This window comes from Agelaius tricolor, unplaced genomic scaffold, assembly GCF_023055355.1.
Source record: "Agelaius tricolor isolate 1412-34295 unplaced genomic scaffold, bAgeTri1.0.p SCAF_31, whole genome shotgun sequence".
Lineage (NCBI taxonomy): Eukaryota > Metazoa > Chordata > Aves > Passeriformes > Icteridae > Agelaius > Agelaius tricolor.
Window position 1 is genome coordinate 361,437 of NW_027269291.1, and position 18,741 is coordinate 380,177.

At 69.6% G+C, this 18,741-nt stretch overlaps 2 protein-coding genes across 2 annotated transcripts; one reads left to right on the plus strand and one right to left on the minus strand.

Moving 5' to 3' along the window:
- The first annotated feature begins 972 nt into the window (after positions 1-972).
- TBX21 (T-box transcription factor 21) lies at positions 973-10,355 on the plus strand. The gene is made up of 6 exons (XM_071450545.1): positions 973-1,618; positions 7,968-8,122; positions 8,216-8,337; positions 8,415-8,573; positions 9,455-9,516; positions 9,595-10,355. Exons 1-6 carry the CDS (start codon positions 1,194-1,196, stop codon positions 10,235-10,237), a joined length of 1,566 nt encoding a protein of 521 aa, XP_071306646.1. The 5' UTR covers positions 973-1,193; the 3' UTR covers positions 10,238-10,355.
- Positions 10,356-10,684: 329 nt separating this feature from the next.
- Positions 10,685-18,510, minus strand: OSBPL7 (oxysterol binding protein like 7). Its single transcript, XM_071450544.1, has 23 exons — positions 18,248-18,510; positions 17,209-17,356; positions 16,943-17,059; positions 16,759-16,812; positions 16,524-16,637; positions 16,343-16,441; positions 16,135-16,255; positions 15,955-16,058; positions 15,779-15,877; positions 15,569-15,698; positions 15,351-15,475; positions 15,155-15,235; positions 14,945-15,076; positions 14,371-14,461; positions 13,883-14,172; positions 13,404-13,541; positions 13,254-13,317; positions 13,073-13,151; positions 12,839-12,983; positions 11,991-12,132; positions 11,787-11,913; positions 11,588-11,710; positions 10,685-11,149 (listed from the first exon to the last, which is right to left on the minus strand). Exons 1-23 carry the CDS (start codon positions 18,508-18,510, stop codon positions 11,041-11,043), a joined length of 2,895 nt encoding a protein of 964 aa, XP_071306645.1. The 3' UTR covers positions 10,685-11,040.
- Positions 18,511-18,741: the final 231 nt, after the last annotated feature.

An 18,741-nucleotide genomic window follows, 5' to 3' on the forward strand; every position in this document is an offset into this window, starting at 1 on the left:
TCCCCATACCAGTCCTGTCCTTGTCCCCATCCCTATCCCTGTCTCCTGTCCCCATTCCCATCCCTTGTCCCCATTCCTGTCCCCATCCCCAGTCCCATCCCTTGTCCCCATTCCTGTCCCCGGGGTCACACCCATGACCCTGATCCCCGGGGTCCCGGTGTGGGTTCGGTACCGCCCCCCGTGTCCCCCTGTCCGTCCGTGCCCACCCCAGCTCCAGCGGGGTCCCCCAGCTGCCAGGAGCGGGGGCAGTGGCAGTGCCACCATCCCTGGGTGCGCTCTGGGGGTGGCACCGCGCCGCTGGCAATGGAAAATATCGACGGGACCGGGCTGGGCTCCTGCCAGGGGCCGCGGCCACGGCGGGGACAGCGCCTGGGGGGGCTCCGGGGGGCACCGGGACTTCCCCGGGCACCGCGGGGTCAAGGACAGGGGCCGGGATGGCCTGGCCCGGGCTGGGCACGGGACAGGGCACGGGACAGGGCACGGGACAGGGCACGGGGGTGGGCACGGCTGGGCCGGGCTGAGCCTCCCGGGGATCTCAGGCCACCCCAAAACAGAGAAGGGGAACCAGGAGCCCTCAGTGTCACCCCCCCAGCGCGTGCAGTGTCACCAGAGCAGGGGAGGACCCGAATTGTCCCTTCCCTGTGTCCCCCCTGAGCCCCAAACAGCGACAGGAGCGTGGCCCCCGTGTCCCCCTGTCCCCGCGCTGTCCCTGTCGCCATCCCTGTCCCCGTCCCGCGCTCCCGCGTCCCCCGCCCGCGTCCCCCGTCCCGTGCCCGCTCCCCGCGTGTCGCGGTCCCCGCGCTGTCCCCGGCCCGCCCCCGGCCCGCCCCGCTCGGGGCTGGGGAGGGGCTGCAGGCGGAGCTCGGCAGCGGAGCCGCTTCTTTGGATAAGAGGCGCGGGGCCGGGCAGGTGGAGCGCGTGAGGCACCGGCACCGGCACCGGCAGCGGGCGCCGAGCCCCCGCGGCACTTTCGGGGTTTTTCCGGCTGCTTTTGGGGATTTTTGCCGGGTTGGTTTTTTTGCCCCCGCTCCCTCTTGGCCGTCCCGGAGCCGCCGCCGCCGCTCGGGGCCGCCCCGGTAGCACCGGGCATGGAGGGGGCGGCGGGAGCGCGGCCGGGCGGGCAGCGCTGAGCGGCGCCGCGCCCCGGGGACCCCCATGAGCGGCTGAGCGGGGCCGGCGCCCCCCGCCCGTCCATGGGCGCGCTGGAGCCGGGCACCGGAGCCCCCCGGCCCGCCGCCCCCATGCTCAGCGCCGCCGCCGGCTTCGCCAAGGAGCCGCCGGGCCCGCGGGACGCCGCCGCCGCCGCTTTCTTCGGTGATGGAGGGGCACCGGAACCGGGAGCCCCCCCGCTCCCTTACGGCGCTCCCGGCGGCTTCGGCGGCCGCTTCCTGGGGCCGTGCCCGCCGTACCGGGCGCCGCCGCCCCCCGCCCCGCCGCTGGAAGGTTACGCGGGCGCCGAGGGCGGGTTCGGCGGCGGGGGGGGCCCGCTGTGCCCCCCGCTCTGTGCCCTGCCCGGGTACCGGGCGGCCGGGAAGGTGCAGGTGATGCTCAACAATTTCCCGCTCTGGGCCAAGTTCCACAAGCACCAGACCGAGATGATCATCACCAAGCAGGGCAGGTGAGCACCGGGGGCACCGGGGACCACCGGGGACCACCGGAGAGCCGGGGGCACCGGGAGGGCCTGGAGGGGACTGGGCTGGGCTGGACAGGGACGGAGCGGGACAGGGGCCGGCGGGGACCGGGCCGTGCGGGGACAGGGAAGGGTCTCGAGACGTGTGAGGCGACGGAGGGGACGAGGTGGGGATACCGAGGGGAACCTGAGAGCCCCGGGGGAACGGGGCCGCCGCCGCAGAGATGGGCAGCGCCACCGGCACCGGGCAGGGCGGGGGTCCCGGGTGGGCACCGGGGGTGCAGGGATGGGGACACAGCAGTGAGGGGGTGGGACAGACACCGTGAGGGCCTGGGGGGGTCCTGCCTCGCCTCCCCAAAGGGCTGGAAGGGCGGGAGGTGTTTGTGGAGCTGGGGGTGTAAGATGGGACCCCCGTCCCCTCGGGGGTTTTACGAAAAGCCTGGGAGGGGGAGGCAAAGCATCCCTGAATTCTCCTGGTGCTGTTTCCTCGGGGGTTGAGGCTTGTGGGAAGCAGAAAAGGGTCTGGGGGTGTCCCCAGCTGTGTCAGGGAGGGACAGGGGGGTCACGGGGGTGGCAGCGGTGGCGGCGCTGCCTGGGGCCCGCGGGCGGCTTTGATCCGGCCCCAGCCCACGGGCCGGATCCGGAGCTCGGCCCTGCAACAAGTGCAGAGGAGCTGCTGCCACCCCAGGGCGCCGTGGGCGGGTGGGTGGCACCTGTCCCCTCCCTGTCCCCTCCCTGTCCCCTCTCTGGGCTGGAAACCCCCCGAGCTCTGTGACCAGGGCAGGGGCAGCGTTTTGGGCACGTCCCGGCTGCCAAAATCGCCCTTGGTGACGCCACCGCCGGGCACTCGCTGTCCCCGCCGTGCTGGGCTGCAGATTCCGGGGCTGGAGAGGATCGGGGATTTTGGGGGCTCTGCCCGAACCCCAGTTTGGGGGGTCTGGGCGCCCTACAGGCCCTGTGGGGCCGTGGAATCGCCAGGACGTGGAGCAAGGGGACTCCAAAATGTCAACCCCGTCCTTGAGCCCCACACTGGGGTGATGAGGATGAGGAGAACCCACCCTGGGCTGCACTTTGGGGTCCCCTGGCAATGGGATCACGGCAGGGATCCCACACAGCCCTGCCGCCCCCAGATCACCCCGAGGGGCCCCAAAACCCCGAGGCAAGAGCTGCGCCCCCGCTCTGTGCCCTCAGCAGCTGGCACGGCCCCCCCAGCCCCTGCTGCCCCCCGTGCCCGGGGTCCCTCGGTGTCCCCTCGGCCGCACACAGACGGTGTCACTTCGATGCTGAGCCCGACCTGCTGGATGCGGTGGAAGTCTAAACACGTTAGGGCCGCTTGGTTTGGCACGGCCGAGCCCGGGGACGCTGCGAGCCCGGCACGGAGGGGGGGACGCGTCCCCAGGGGGTGGCGGGGGGGGCGGCCACCCCAATTTGTTGTTTGTCGCCCGCCACCCCTCAGGCCCCGCAGGAATGTGCTGGAATTCCGCTTTCCCCCCTCTTTTGTGCTCTCTTTCCCAGCTGGGTGCTGGGGACGTGCCCTCCCCACCGTGTCACAGCCGGAGCTGAGGGTCTGGAGACTGAGGCGGCCCCGCAGATCCCACCCCCTGCCCCCTGCGCCTCTGCTTTCCTCTCCCAGCCTGAAACCGCCGATTTTGGGGTTTTTTCCCCATCTCCATCCCCTGCCACGGCGGGGCTGCGGCCTGGGGGGTTTGCCCGCCTCAGGGGGGCTCACGCAAGCCCAGCCCATGGGGAGCGTCAAACCCCGAGCCACAGAACATCCGTTTCCCCCGACCCTGAGCTGCTCTTGCAGCGTGCAGGGCCGGGCTGCAGCGCTGCAGAGACAGGAAAGAAACCCCAGCGGGGCTCGAGGGAGCCGTGAGCCCCAAAGGGGACCCCAAAGCCCGGGCTGGGGGCTCAGGGGCAGGGAGGGCGCTCGGTCCCGTCCCGCCGTGGCTCTGCGGCCGCGTCCCGCCCGCTCCTCAGCACCGACGGGTGCAGGACCCGGGGGGATCCAGCCTGGGGGGACACGGGGGCGCTGGGTGGAGCTGGCCAGGCCTGCGATTGACCCTGCTGGCACCGCTCCTGATGTCCCGTGCCAGCCCGAGCCGTGCCAGCCCGAGCCGTGCCCACCTGAGTGTTCCAGCCCGAGCTGTGCCAGCCCGAGCCGTGCCAGCCTGTCCTGGGCCACCCCAGCCCAACCATCCCCGTGCATACCAACCCCGGACGGCTTCACACGACTGTCCCTGTCCCCATCCGTGTCCCCATCCCTGTCCCTGTCCCCGCTGTGTCCCCGCTGTGTCCCCCGTGGCTCCTGGGGCCCGGCAGGGCAGGATTCCTGCAGTAACCCCCAGGACTCGCCTGCACCCTGGCAGTGCCGGGCACGGGGAATTCCTGCCGGGGCTGGCTCTGCCCTTTGGGGTGACACAGGGGCTGGCACTGCTTTTTGGGGTGACACAGGGGCTGGCTCTGCCTTTTGGGGTGACACAGGGGCTGGCTCTGCCCTTTGGGGTGACACAGGGGCTGGCTCTGCCTTTTGGGATCTTTTGGGGCACTGCCTTTTGGGACAGGGCCTGTCTTTGCATTTTGAGGGGACTCGGGGGCTGGCCCTGTGCTTTGGGGTGACACAAAGGCCTGGCCCTGTGCTTTGGGGTGACACAGGGGCTGGCCCTGTGCTTTGGGGTGACACAGGGCCTGGCTTTGCCTTTCGAGGGGACACAGAAGGGCTGTCCCTGTCACTGGGGACACGAGGGGCTGTCTCTGCACTTGGAGGTGGCTCAGAGCCGCCTTTGGGGGTGCAGGGGCTCTCTCTGTGTTTGGGGACACCAGGGACGGCTTTGCCTTCTGACAGGACACTGGGGTGGCTTTGGGGACACAAAGTGGCTTTGATCTGAGGGGTGGCCGTGCCTGAGGAGGGACCCCAGAGGTGGCAGCGCATTCTGGGGGCCCTGGGGATGGCTCTCGGGGCTGGCCGGGCTGGGGACACGCGGGGCCCGGCCGGCAGCTCAGCAGGGTTGGGGCAGACACGTTGTGACTTGTCACCGTGTCCCGCTGCGCTGTGACATTTGGCTGTGCCCCGTCACCCACACGGGCGGTGCAGCTGTGCTGTGCAGATGTGCGGTGCCACGCAGCCCTGCCGTGTCACCAGGTGCCACCGGCACTCGTCCAGATGTGCCACCGCGCTGTGGCACCACGGCGTGCATTGCCATGTCCCCGTGCCATGTCACCGTGCCATGTTCCCCTGCCATGTGTTGGTGTGTCACCATGTCCAGCAGCTCTTCCATGTCACCGTGCCATACATTGATGTGTCCCCATGCCATGTCACTGTGCCATGTCACCGTGCCATACACTGATGTGTCACCACTGTTCCATGTCACCATGCCATGTCCAGCAGCCACGCCATGTGACTGTGCCATGCTCTATCATCACACCATGGCACCGTGCCTTGCATTGCCGTGCCACTGTGCTGTGTCACCATGCCATACATTGATGTGTCCCCATGCCATGTCACCGTGCCACACATTGATGTGTCACCACTGTTCCATGTCACCGTGCCTTGCATTGCCGTGCCACCACGCCATGTCACGCTGCCCTGTGCCCTGTGCCGTGCAGCGGGGGCTGGCCCGTGTCCCGTGTCCCATGTCCTGTGTCCCATGTCCTGTTCCCGTGTCCTGTGTCCCTTGTCCTGTTCCCGTGTCCCGTGTCCCACGCGGCCCCGGTGGCTCCTGTGGTCCCTGCGCTGCTGCCAGGTGAGGAGGAGGATGAGGATGAGGATGAGGAGGAGGATGAGGAGGAGGAGGAGGATGAGGATGAGGATGAGGATGAGGATGAGGAGGAGGATGAGGATGAGGATGAGGAGGCTCAGGAAGCCGCAGCCCCCCGAGCCTGCCGGGGCCTGGGGAGGCTCTGCCGGGGGTTTGGAGCCCCCGGGCCTCCTTTGCTCCACCTGGCCGCCCTCCGTGTGTCCCCAGCCCCGCAGTGTCCCCAGCTGTCCCCTCGGTGTCCCCCCGGTGTCCCCTCGGTGTCCCGGTGCCGCCCCGAACCGAGCGGTTCGCACCGGGGCAAACCCCGAGCGCCTGAACGAAACCGTCCGAGGGCGGAACCAGCGGTGCCCACCCGCCTTTTGGGGAGGGGGCACCTCCCAAACCGCAGCGCCCGGGCCCGGGGGAGCCGAGGGCTGCCCGGGCCCGGCTCGGGCTCCGGGGGTTTAAAAATAAAGGCGAGGCGAGCGCGGTTTCGGCTGCTGCCCCCGCCCTGCCGTGCCCGTGCGGTTTCCCCGCAGCGTGTGAGCGCCGGGGCTCGGCTGGCAGCGCGGGGAACGCGCTGGGGAGAGAAAGGCAAAAAAAACCAACCAAACCAGCCCAAAAAAGCTGGTTTTTTGTTGGTTTTTTTTTTTCCTCTGTGCTCCCTGCAGAGCTGGGCCGGTGCAGCAGAGCGCTGGGAGCTCGGCCCGGCCGGGGCCCAGCCTCGGCTCGCAGCTCCCGGGTGGTTTTTAATGCGGTCGCGATTTTCGATCAGCGGCTGGAACCCCCTGTGCTCGCTGATGTGAGCAGATGCGAGCCCGCGGGGCCGGCCCCTGTGGGGACACAGAGGGGACAGCGGGGTCTGAGCGCGCTCGGGGGCGCCTGGGGGACCTGGGCACGCCCGGGATGCTCGGGGACAGCGCCGGTCCCGAGCACGAGCAGCTCCTCAGCCCGGCTGCTGCTGGCTCCGCTGCTTTCTCTTCTTACTTCTCTTTTTATCTTTTTCTTTATCTTCATCTTTATCTTCTTCTTTATCGCTTTCTTTATCGTCTCTTTATTCTTATTCTTACTATTTTCATGCTCTTGTTTTTAGTCTTTATCTTCTCCTTCTTTCTCTTCTCCTCCTGATTCTTCATTTTTTCCTCTTATTTTTTTCATAGTTTTTCATTTTTCTCTTCCTTTTTCTACTTCTTTTTCTATTTCATCTTCCTCCCCCGCCCCTTCTTTGTCTTAATCTTAATTTTCTTCTATTTTCTTTTTCTGTATATTTTTTTTTTCTTCTCATTTTTTTCTTTCTCTTTCTATTTTTTTTTCTTTTTCTTCTCTTTCTTTTTCAATTCCTCACTCTCTCGCAAGGGCAATTTTGAGTCAGCCTCCACCCGCTGACTTTTCTTTCCACTGCTCTTCCCCCGGCCCCGCTTCCTGCAGGGGGGGGCCCGGACCCCCCTTTTCCCTCGTGTCCCCCGTCCCCTCAGGAATTGGGGGTGAAGATTCCCCGGGTGGGGAATTGAGGGGTGGTGGCGCTGGTGGCGTTCTGGAGGGGGGTGACATTAATGGGGTGACCGGACAGCAGCGGGGGGGGGACACCGGTGTCCAGCTCCGGCCATTGGGGCTCCAGGAGTTGCCAAAATTCCATGGCCGGGAGCCACGGGGGGGCCTGAACTGGTGCCCACGGCCACGGCTGGAGGCCCTGACACCAACCAGGGCCACTGGGGATACTGGGGATACTGGGAATACTGGGGATAGTGGGGATAGTGGGGATACTGGGGATACTGGGGCTATTTGGGACACTGGGGCCACTGGGGATACTGGGGATACTGGGGACACTGGGGACACTGGGGACACTGGGGACATTGGGGACACTGGGGATACTGGGGTACTGGGGCTGCTGGAGACATTGGGGTACTGGGACCACTGGGGATACTGGGGCCACTGGGGATGCTGGGAATACTGGGGATAATGGGAATACTGGGGATACTGGGGCTGCTGGGGGCACTGGGGATTCTGGAGACATTGGGGACACTGGTGACACTGGGGATACTGGGGATATGGGGACACTGGGGACACTGGGGATTCTGGAGACATTGGGGGCACTGGGGATACTGGGGCTATTGGGGACACTGGGGACACTGGGGACACTGGGGGCACTGGGGGCACTGGGGGCACTGGGGCCACTGGGATGAGTCCCCACGAGGGGCAGAGCAGCGGGCAGAGCTGTCCCAGGGCAGCGCCCCTGTGGTTTCAGGGGACGCCCGGGAGGCAGCGGGTGCAGCCCCGGGGGGGTGGCAGCTGCCGCCCCGTGGTCCCCCCCGGTGCCACCGTGTCCCCTTCCTGCCCTTGGCGCGGGCTGGCGCCCGGCCCGAAATAGCAGCGGTGTTGGTTTCCGATCCGGAAGGTGCCTGGGGAGGGGGAGGAAGGTGCCGGGGGGGCTCGGCCCCGAGAGCAGCCCCCAGCAGCTGCCGGGGTCACTCAGCTGCTCGCGGGCAGCGGGGGGGGCAGCGCCTGCCTCAGTTTCCCCATCATCCCCCCCCCCAAACTGCCCGGTGCGCACGGGCCGGGCGGGGGGGGTGACGGTGTCTGTGCCTCTGTCCCCTGCCCAGGCGAATGTTCCCCTTCCTCAGCTTCAGCCTGTCGGGGCTGAACCCCGCGGCGCACTACAGCGTCTGCGTGGACGTGGTGCTGGTGGACCAGCACCACTGGCGCTACCAGGGCGGTAAATGGGTGCAGTGCGGGAAGGCCGAGGGCAGCATGCCAGGTACGGGCCCTTCATCCCCCCTCCTCCTCCTCCTCCTCACCGTCCGGCCGCTGCCGGGGCGGGGGTGACGCCGTGGCCGCTGTCCCCGCCCAGGGAACCGCCTGTACCTGCACCCCGACTCGCCCAACACGGGCGCGCACTGGATGCGGCAGGAGGTTTCCTTCGGGAAGCTGAAGCTCACCAACAACAAGGGAGCCTCCAACAACGTCGGACAGGTGAGGGGAGGGTCCCGCCGCCCTGGCAGCTCGCTGCGACCCCCCCTGACCGCTGGCCGTCCCGTTTTACCCCGCAGATGATCGTGCTGCAGTCGCTGCACAAGTACCAGCCGCGGCTGCACGTCACGGAGGTGAAGGAGGGCGAGGGGGAGGACGGGTACCCCTCCCCGCACACCCACACCTTCGCCTTCCCCGAGACCCAGTTCATCGCCGTCACCGCCTACCAGAACGCCGACGTGAGTGCGAGCCCCCCGCCAGCCCCCAGCATGGAACCCCCCAAAAAACCCCCAAGAGCACAAAAATCCCAGCAACGCCCGCAGCGGCCTCCCAGAAACCAGCTGGGATATCCCAGTGCCACCACAGCCACCCAAAACCGCCCCCAGGGCAGCCCCGTTAATCCCCCAGCAGCATCCGGGGGGTGCTGGGCTTCAGGGAAACCCCCCGGCCTCGGCCCAGGCCACCCCCGCCTGCCAGCACCCGGGGCTGCAGCGTCCCTGCGACCCCAGGTACATCCCGTCAGCATCCCAGGATCATCCCCTGCATCCCCTCGGCATCCCAGGATCGTCCCCTGCATCCCCTCAGCATCCCAGGATCGTCCCCTGCATCCCCCCAGCATCCCAGGATCTCCCCCTGCATCCCCTCGGCATCCCAGGATCTCCCCCTGCATCCCCTCGGCATCCCAGGATCTCCCCCTGCATCCCCTCGGCATCCCAGGATCGTCCCCTGCATCCCCCCAGCATCCCAGGGGCCTCCCAGTGCTGCCTGCATCCCCTGAGACTTCCAGAACCACCCCCTGGTCCCCTCAGCACCCACCATCCCTCCCAGAACCATCTCACGCATTCCCACAACATCCCAGGACCTCCCCTGTGTCCCCTCAGCATCCCAGGGGCCTCCCAGTGCCCTCAGATCCCCTCAGGTTTCCAGAGCCTCCCCCTGGATCCCTTCAGCCTCCCCCAGGGTTCCCCATTACCCCCCAGGACCATCTCTCACATCCCAGTTCCCCCCCAAACCCCTTCAGCGCCCCCCAGCACCCCCTGCCCAGGCGAAGGGTGGGATTCTGCTGGGATGGGGGGAAGGAACGAGCCGCCAGCAGCGCCCCCAACCCACATTCCCCCAGATCACGCAGCTGAAGATCGACCACAACCCCTTCGCCAAAGGATTCCGGGACAACTTTGACTCGTGAGTGTCAGCCCCGCTCCCCCCCGGCCCCATCGGGCGGGAGCAGCCCCCCAAAACCCGCACCGTGTGTCCCCCCAGGATGTACCCGGGCCCGGAGAGCGAGCGCCTGACGCCGTCCCCGCCGGAGGCTCCGGGCTGCCAGCAGCTGCTGCCGGCGCCGCGCTTCCAGCCCTTCCTGCCCGAGCAGTTCCCGCTGCCCCCGGGCCGCTTCTTCGGGGGGGAGCGGGGGCCGGCAGCGCTGCCCCTGCCCCCCAAGGACGCCCCGTCCTGGTTCTTCCCCCCGCAGCAGCCGCCGGGCCCCGGCGCGCTGGACTACGGCGGCTACGAGGGCGGCTACGGGGGGGGCAAAGCGCTGCCCTACGGGGTGAAGCCGCTGGCGCTGCCGCCCGGGCCGCACCCGCCCCTGCCCTTCTACCCCGCCGAGGGCCCGGGCGGCTTCGCGGGCGGCTGGAGCCCCGCGCAGTTCGGCCCCAAGGGCGGCGCCGCGGCCCTGGGCTGGTACCGGGAGCCCCGCGAGGAGAAGGGCAAGGAGCTGGAGGGCTGGGGCAGCGAGGCCCCCGCCGGGGACCCCTCGGACTCGGGGCTGTACGAGTGCAAGCGGCGCCGCGTGTCCCCCCCGTACCCCTCGAGCACCGAGAGCTCCTCCCCGCCCCGCAACGGCGACAGCTACGACAAGGAGCCGCTCACCGACGGCGGCTACTACGGCTACTACGGCAACTGAGGCACAGCGGGGCTCAGAGCCTCCCCGGACACCCCAAATCTGCCCCCGTGTGCCCCCCAGCCCCATTCCCGGGGCTCAGCCTGACAATCAGCCCCCGGTGCCACCCCGGAGCGGCGGCGGGGGCCAGCGGGGAGGGCAGGGCGGGGAGGGCGGTGGGGACGGGGTTGTTTTTTGGTGTGGGTGGTTTTTAAGGGAGGGGGGTAATGCTGAAGTATTTATTGAGCCCCCCCGCGCCCGGTGTGGGGCGGGGGGCAGCAGCATATCGCAATAAAGGGGGCACTGTGGGACACGGCTCTGGGCAGTTCTGTGCGTGTGGGGAGGGAAACTGAGGCACGGCGGGGGCGTGGGAGGGACTTGAGCGTCCCCAGCTCAATTTGGGAGGGGGTTCTGAGCTCCCCGGGGCTGGTGATGAGGGGAGGGAGAGAAGGAATCTCTCTGCACACCCCAGCTCTTCACAGCCTTTATTAGAGCAGCCCCTGTGCACAATTTGGGGGGGGCAGTGGGGTCCTCCCGCCCGCGGGCACCCTGCAACCCCCTGAACCCCCCCCCTTATCATCCTGTGCCCCCAGGGCAGGGGGGCACTGCCAGCCCCTGCCCCCAAGTGCCTCAGGTGTCCCCAAGGCTCTGCCCCGGGGCGGGGGGGAGGCATTGCCAGTGCCCCCCTCCCACGTTTCTATCACAGTTTTACTGAAACAGCGGCAAAATGGCTCGGAAAGGGCAGGGGGTCTGCACCCCCAGTGCTGGGGGGACCAGCCCCGCTGCTGTGAGGGGCTGGGGGGCTCAGCACCCCCGGGTTTGGGGCGCTACCAGAGCACGGCGCTGTCCAGGTGCGAGAAGCCGGGGTCCAGGCGCAGCTTCCAGTAGGTGTTGTTGGTGACCCAGGACTCCTTGCCACTGGCATCTGTCACACGCCTGGCACGGGCAGGGGGCACGGTTGGCACTTCCAGGGGGCTTTTCCCATTCCCTGAGAGCCCCACGCTCCTCTGAACCATGAGGCCTCCCGAGGGTCTCACAATTCCCTTAAATCCCCCACACCTCCCTGAACCATGGGGTGCCCTCAGGACGCCCATGGCGGGGGGGTTTCCCCATTTCCTGAGAGCCCCACATCCTCTTGAGCTTTGGGGTGCCCTCAGGACTCTCATGGGGGGCTTTCCTCCTTCCCTTAAAGTCCCCCCACCCCTCTGAGCTATGGGGTTCTTTCAAGATTCCTGGGAAGGGTCTCGCCATCCCATAAGATCCCCACATCCCCTGAGAGCCTCACATCCCCTGAGCCAAGAGCTGCCCTCAGGACCCCCAACAGGTCTCCCCTCGCCCTGATCCGGGGGTCCCCGCCCCGGCAGCCCCCCAGACCTGAAGAAGCGGGCCTGGTGGGTGATGTTGTTCTCCTCCATGACGCGGCGCCGGTCGCGCTGCAGCTGCTCGATCTGGCGCTTCTGCGCCTCGGCCGCCGGCACGTTCCCCTCCTCCAGGTACCTGCGGGCACACGGGACAGGGCTGTGACCCCGGCCGGCCCCAGCCCGCCCAGCCCGGCCCCCGGGGCGCCGCTGACCGCTGGTCCGGCCGCAGGCGCGTGTCCGTGGAGGGCAGCACCCGGCGCAGCTCCGGCGTCAGCTCGTTCAGCTCCAGCGCGAACTGCGTGAAGCCGTAGCTCCTCTCGTGGTCGCGGGGCATGGGGTCTGCGTGGGGGGCGCGGGGCGGTCAGAGAGCCCCCGGAGCGGGGGAACCCCCCCGGGCGTCCCCCCCAGGTCCTTACTGGCTTTCCAGACGCACTGGCCCGGGGCGGGCCCGCGGCGCAGCCCCTCGTGCCACTTGCCCGCCAGGCGCTCCACGGCCGTCCCGGCGCGGCTCAGCACGGCGCCCTGCACCTCGTTGGCCCCCGCGCCCCAGTACCGGGCCTGCGGCCACCGGGGCTCAGCCAGAGGGGCCTCAGGGGGCGGGGCCGGGAGCGGGGGCGGGGTCAGCGGGAAAGGGCGGGGCCGCTGGGAAGGGGTGGGGCTATAGGGAGAGGGCGTGGCTATGATGGGTGGGGTCATTGGGGAAGGGCGGGGCCGCTGGGAAGGGGTGGGGCTATGGGGAGAAGGCGCAGCTAGGAGCAGGTGGGGCAATTGGGAAAAGGGTGGGGCCATGAGGAGGAATCTTCTGGAAAGGGTGGGGTAATCAGAAAGGGGCGTGACCACTGGGAAAGGGTGGGGCCACGAGGAGAGGGTGTGGCTATTGGAAAAGGGAGGGGCAATGAGGCTTTGGGTGGAGGCTTCTAGAAAGGGCGGAGCCAATGGGAAAGGGTGGGGCTATGATGGGTGGGGTCATTTGGAAAGGGCGGGGCTACTGGGAAAAGGGTGAGGCCAGGAGAGTAATTGGCAGAGGGTGGGGCACTGGGAGGGCGGGGTCACTGGGGAAAGGGTGGGGCTATCAGGAAGGGGTGGAGCCATAAGTGAGGGGTGGGGCCAGACAAGGGGCGGGGCAACAACACAGTGTTTAATTACCAAGTCTGCAAAGGGGCGGGGCCACACCTGAGGGGGCGGGGCCGGGCCATGATAATGAAGAGGGGCGGGGTGAGGGCAGCGTGTGGGCGGAGCCGGGGCAGGAAGGGGCGGGGCACACCTTGCAGAAGGTGAGCTTGCAGTGGTAGGAGGCGTCGCGGGTGTTGCGGATCAGCACCTCCCCGTAGTGCTCGATCCAGCGGGGCCCGCTCAGCACGTTGTGGATGCACGTGGTCACCTTGTTCCACTCGTAGTGGTCGCCGGTCCTGCGGGCAGCGCCCTCGTGGGTGGGCACGGGGGGCAGGGGGCACGGGGGCGGGGATGTGGGGGTGCCCATGTGGGGCTGGGGTCTCACCTGGGCAGCTGGACATTGACGGTGCCCATGGGGACGATCTCCAGGGATTTGCCCCAGAATTTGTTCTTCCACCTCATGTCTGGAGGAGGAGGAGGAGGAAGAGGAAGAGGAGGTGAGACCCCCCCAATCCCCCCGCCCTGGGGGGACCCTCCCAGTGCCCAACACCCTCCCGGACTCTCACCTTGCCAGAAGACAAAGTTGTCGGACTCGGCGTGGCAGGCGGAGATGGGAGGGTGGTGGGAGACCTGTGGGGACAAGGAGGGACGTGCCAGCGCCCCGCCCAGCCCCGCCCAGCCCGGGGTGCCCCCCAGGACCCCCTCCCCGTGCCCACCTGCTCGCTGATGAAGCGGAAGCCGCGGTCGGGCCGCACGCACTCGTAGGTCTCGCCCAGCACGGGGTTGAAGGGTTTGCTGCCCGCCCGGTAGTAGGTGGAGGCGTAGGCAGACACGGCAAAGGCGGCCACGTACACCTGTCACCGTGTCACCGTGTCACCGTGTCACCGTGCCACCATGCCACCATGTCACTATGTCACCATGTCACCATGTCACCGTGTCACCGTGTCACTGTGCCACCATGGCCATCACGACGCTGTCACCACACCCGGCCTGGGCACACACCTGCCCTCCCCTGTTCTCACAAGTCCCAGGAGACCCGTGTGTCCTCAAGCCCCTCTGAGCCCACTGAATCCTCAAATTCTCCCCTGTTCCCCATGACTTTGGGGTCCCCCGTGTCCCCAAAATCCTCAAAGTCTCCCTGTTCCCACATAACCCCTGGTATCCCCTCTGCCCCCGGTGTCCCCGTTGCCCTCACCAGGCGCTGCCGGGGGTCGCGGGCGCGGCTGGCCCTGTCCAGCAGCTCGCTGTACTCCAGCTCCTCGCAGAGCCGCTGCAGGGTGTTCAGCGGCTCGTTCAGCTGCACGGGCAGCGCCACGCGGGACAGGTCCTTGCCCACGCTGCTCCGCAGGAGCCCCCACAGGCTCACGTCCCCCGAGGGCGCGGGGGGCGCGGGCAGGCGGCTCCTCCGCCGCGGGTCCGGCCCCGGCAGCTCCAGCGGCGGCTCCAGCGGCGGCGGCTCCGCCGGCAGCCCCGGGCGCTCCGCTCCTGCCGGGCAGCGGCCGGTGGCACGGAGCGCACCAGTCCCCGGAGCTGTCCCTTCCCCCGTTCTCCCGTCCCGTGTTCCCCGTTCCCGTGTCGGGAGGCAGAGCTGCGTCCGCCTCGGTTCCCCCTTCCCGCACCTCCGCCGGTGCCGCTCCCCCCCCGGTGCCCTCCCCGGTGCCCTCCCCGGTGCCCTCCCCGCACCTGTCGGGGGGCGGCCCGGCCCCCCCGGCTCGGTGGGCTCCTCGCAGACGCTGGTGGTGACCTCGCTGATGCACGACTCGTCCTCCGAGGGCTGAGGAGGCGCAGGGACCGTCGGCGGCTTCGGGGGTCCCGGGGGGACGGGGGGGGGACCTCACGGAGGGGGCGGGGGGGGCGCTACCGGGAAGGGCCCCCCCGAAAGGGTGGGAGGAGCCCCGGGATCCTGGGATGGGGGTGTCGGGGTGGGGGGGGGGTGGGGGAGCAGCGGCGGGGGCAGCACCCGCCCCCCCCCCGGGGCTCAGAGACTGCGGAGACCCCGAGAGCGGGGAGGGAGGGGGGACCCGGGGGCTGGGGGGGACACAGGGAGCGGGGGGGACCCGGGGGCTGGGGGGGACACGGGGAGCGGGGGGGCACCGGGGGCTGGGGGGGACACCGGGAGCGGCTCTCGGGCCGCCTGATGAGGTGGGACGGGGGAGAGAGAGGGGACAGATGAACCCAGAGCAGAGAGGGGTGGCGGGGGGTCTGCAGAGCCCCCCATAGCAGAGCCCCCCATAGCAGAGCCCCCCAAGCCCCTCACCTCGTTCTCAGAGGAGCTGGCCGAGAGGAAAACCTCGCAGGCATCGAAGAACTCGGTGTGGGAGTCGGCCAGCGAGACGATGCTGCGGTTGGAGAGCTGCTGCTCGCGGCCCTTGGCGGGCAGCGCGTCCGGCTGCGGGCACAGCCACCGGCTCAGCCCCGCGCCGGGGGCGCCACAGCACCCCCAGACCTCCCCATCCACCGCCCTGACCTCATCCGGGTGCAGCGAGGCAAAGGAGTCCAGGGTGGTGTCGGAGGAGACGGACAGGGAGTGGAAGCGGCGCAGGGCGGGCTGTGGGAAGGGCGAGGCTGAGCCGAGCCCCCCGGCCGGTCCCCTGCAGCCAGGACAGGGCTGGCAGGGCCAGGGGACCCCCGGAGCAGCCCCCGAGGCCCCCGTGCCCCCTCACCCCGGCGGTGCCGGCGCTGCCGGGCCGTGGGGCCGGGCCCTGCCGGTCCAGCGCCCGCCGCATCTCCTCCAGCCGGGCCCTCTCGGCCACCAGCGCCGCCACCACGCTGCTCAGCGAGCCGTGCACTGCCGGGGCACACGGGGCGGTCAGGCTGAGCCCCGGCAGCCCAAAACCCGCCCCGGGACCCCCGCCCGGGCTCAGCCCCCGGCCCATCGCACCTTTCTGGGCCAGCACCCAGAAGCTGCGCTGCAGCTGGCTGTACTCCGGGGGCACGCTGAAGGGCAGCTGGCTCTGCGACGGCTCCAGGTAGCGCGACAGGTTGGGGACAGAGCCGTGCAGGCGGCCCACCTGGGGGGACACGGGGCTCAGGGGGCTCGCCCGGGGGGCTCCGTGCCCAGGCAGAGCTCGGGGTCGGGGTTCCAGCTCACCCTCACCCTGCCGATGGTGTCGTCCTTGGCGAAGCTCTGCGTGCACCAGATCTTGGTGCTCCTCCGGCCCTTCTTGGGCCTCTCCGTGGCAGCTGAGGGCTGTGAGGGACAGGAGGGGGCTGCAGCCAGGAAAGGGGGGCCCGGGACCCCCTCCCTCCCCCGGCTGTCCCTCTCACCTGGCCGCCGGAGATGAGCGGGGCCGAGGGGATGCGGTGCAGGGCCTCCAGGTGCTGGAGCATTCCCGTCAGCTCCTGCAGCTTGGCCTGGCACTCCGACAGCTCTGCCAGGGGCACGGGGGTCAGGGAGCGGCCACGGGGACCCTGCCCGGCCCCACACCCCCCTGGGGCCCCGCTCACCGGCCGAGCAGCGCTCCAGCCCCTCGCTGTCCTTCAGCCAGGCGCTCACCTTGTCCCGGGAGCTGGCCAGCGTGGACAGGGCAGGGGCGCTGCCCGAGGGCAGCATCCGCGTCCACTGGCCCTGCAGCGGGGCACAGAGGGCATTGATCGTGCCAGGAGCCGCCTGCCCAGGCCCTGCCTGGCGCTGTCAGCCCCAGCTGTCACCCACCTGCGTGCTGGCCCCCAGGGCACACGGCCCCGGCCGCTCGCCGTGGTGGTGGGAGCACAGGCTGCTGACCCAGCTGGAGAACACCTCTGGGGACTTGATCTGGGGACAGGGCCGGGTTGGAGGGGACACCACCCCATGTCCCCAAGCCCGTCCCACCCCAGCTCCGGCCTCCCAGTGGCACCTTGAGGTGGTAAATGTTGTCCTCCGTGTCCAGGTCAACCCTCTGAGCCTTCTTGTTGACGGACATGACGGACTGACGGACATCGATGGCACCGTGCAGCTTGCCCTTGAGGACCTGGGGGAGCGCAGGGACGCCTGTCAGGGCACAGAGCCCCCTCCTCAGGGGGCCCACGGGGGTGTCCCCAGCCCTGAGCCCCCGGGGAGGCTGCGTGGCCACAGCCTGGGCACACACTCACATCCTGGCGCGTGGTGGAATATTTCAGGATCCCGTTTTCCAGCACGAAGTACCGCTGGGGATGGAGGGCAAAGGTTTGTTCTGGGAGGGGGTGCAGGCAGCAGCCCCTAGAGCCAGCCCCCCCTGCCCAAATCCTGCCAGGCCCAGCCCGGATCAGGGCTCCTGGCGCCAGCTCTGCCCCTTACCTTGTGCCAGCCCTTCAGGGGCCATTTCCTCTTCTTGAGCAGGTACCCCTCGTGCCGCTGCGGCTGCTGCCCGGGGCTGCCCCGGGGCTCCTCCACCACCTCCCAGCTCTCCGAGCCCTGCAGGGACAGGGGTCAGCGCGGGGGTCCCTGAGCACCACAGGCTGCTGCCCACCTTGTCCCCAGGCAGGGACATTCGGTACCCACAGCCCCCAAAGCCTCCCTGCGCTCATTCCGAGCCCCCCAAATCCCGATGCAAACCCTCGGACCTGCTGCACGCTGCTGTGCTTGGAGGACACGGTGCTGTTGGAGCGGGACAGGGCCCTTTTCGGGGAGCACGGGTCCTTCTCGTGGCTGCCCATGGCCGTCGGCGCTGCGGGGCCGGGGCTCCGAGCTCGGCCGTCAGGGCGGGAGCCGCTGCGGGGAGGGCACGGCCGGTCAGGGAGCTCGGGGACGGCCCCCGCAGCCGCGCCGGGAGCGGGGAGGGCGGGGATGGCCCCGTCCCCAGCCCGCGGGGGGCTCTGCATGGCAGCGCCGCCGGCACCCGGAGACTCCTGCGAGAGCCGGAGCCTTTGACCCCGGCAGCGTTATCGCGGCTGTGCCACCCAGTCCGGGTCCAGAGTCCGGCCCCGCCGCCCCACGGGCCGGCGAGCACGGGGCCAGCCTGGCACAGCCCGGGGTGACACCGGGGCCAGCCTGGCACAGCCCGGGGTGACACCGGTGCAAGGACCGGCACCGACCCCGGCTCCATCCGAGCCCTGCAAATCCCGGCGTGGCCCCGCGCCCTCCCGGCACGGCGTTTGTTCCCTTCGCCATTCCAGAGGGGGAAACTGAGGCACGGGAAGCGTGTCCTGGCCTTGCCACCCCCCCGGCGCTGACCCTAACGGGGCATCCATGAGTCCCGGCCGCTGCTGTAGGATGGATCCCGGGATCACCCCGGGACAGCGGCCAAGCCCGGGCTCCGGTGAGCACCGTGCCGGTAACGGCGGCACCGTCACGGCCGTACCGATACGGTAACCACGGCACCGGCAGACAGCCACGCTGCCCCAGATAACCCGGCACCGGTAACGGCGGCTCCGAGGGGAGGCACCGGGGGTCTCCCGCCTCTCTCCCGCAGGTGCTGCCCGGGATCGGCACCGACCCCTCGCACCGGAGCGGGGCTGCGCCGGTAGCCCCGGGGCTCTCCATCCCCCGGCGGGGCAAAGCCCGTCCCGGCGTCCCCGCGCCGGTGTCACCGCCCGGGGCAGCGGGGCCCGGGGGTCGCGGGGCCGGCCGGACCCTCCCCCCGTGCCGGTGGCCGGTGCTCACCTGGGCGGGCGGCGGGCGGGCGGCGGGGGCCGAGCGCATCCTGCCCGGCGGCGGCGGCGGCAGGAAGCGGAACACGGAGGGCGGTCCGGAGCCGCTCGGCTCTGCCCCCTGCTCCGTGGAGGACCGGAGCCGCCAGCGCCGGCGGCCGCCGGGGCACCGGGAGCGCCCGCACGGAACCGGGGCAGCTCCGGAGCCCGGCCGAGAGCAGCCCCGGGGAAAGGGCGGGGAGAGGCAGCACCGGCGGGGGTCCCGGGGTTGGTCATCGTACGGGAATCCCGGGGTTGGTCATCGTACGGGGGTCCCGGGGTTGGTCATCGTACGGGGGTCTCGGGAATCACCGACCCGCGGGGGTCTCGGGATGGGTGTCCGAGGGTCTCAGGATCATCGTCCCTTGGGGACTGCCAACCCACGAGGGTCTCAGGGGTCACTGACCCACCGGCATCCCCAGCCCACGGGGGTCTCAGGATCATCGTCCCGTGGGGGTCTTGGGGCTG

Bases quoted from the DNA above. Each gene is read 5' to 3' on its own strand.
- TBX21 (XM_071450545.1), top strand. From the start codon at position 1,194: ATGGGCGCGCTGGAGCCGGGCACCGGAGCCCCCCGGCCCGCCGCCCCC. The intron at 8,574-9,454 runs GTGAGTGCGAGC...ACATTCCCCCAG, and splicing joins CCGCCTACCAGAACGCCGAC to ATCACGCAGCTGAAGATCGA. The intron at 9,517-9,594 runs GTGAGTGTCAGC...GTGTCCCCCCAG, and splicing joins TTCCGGGACAACTTTGACTC to GATGTACCCGGGCCCGGAGA.
- OSBPL7 (XM_071450544.1), bottom strand. From the start codon at position 18,510: ATGACCAACCCCGGGACCCCCGCCGGTGCTGCCTCTCCCCGCCCTTTC. The intron at 15,699-15,778 runs GTGAGCTGGAAC...GTGTCCCCCCAG, and splicing joins ACACCATCGGCAGGGTGAGG to GTGGGCCGCCTGCACGGCTC. The intron at 12,133-12,838 runs GTGTGCCCCGCC...CGGTGGCCGCAG, and splicing joins GCAAGCTCACCTTCTGCAAG to GCCCGGTACTGGGGCGCGGG.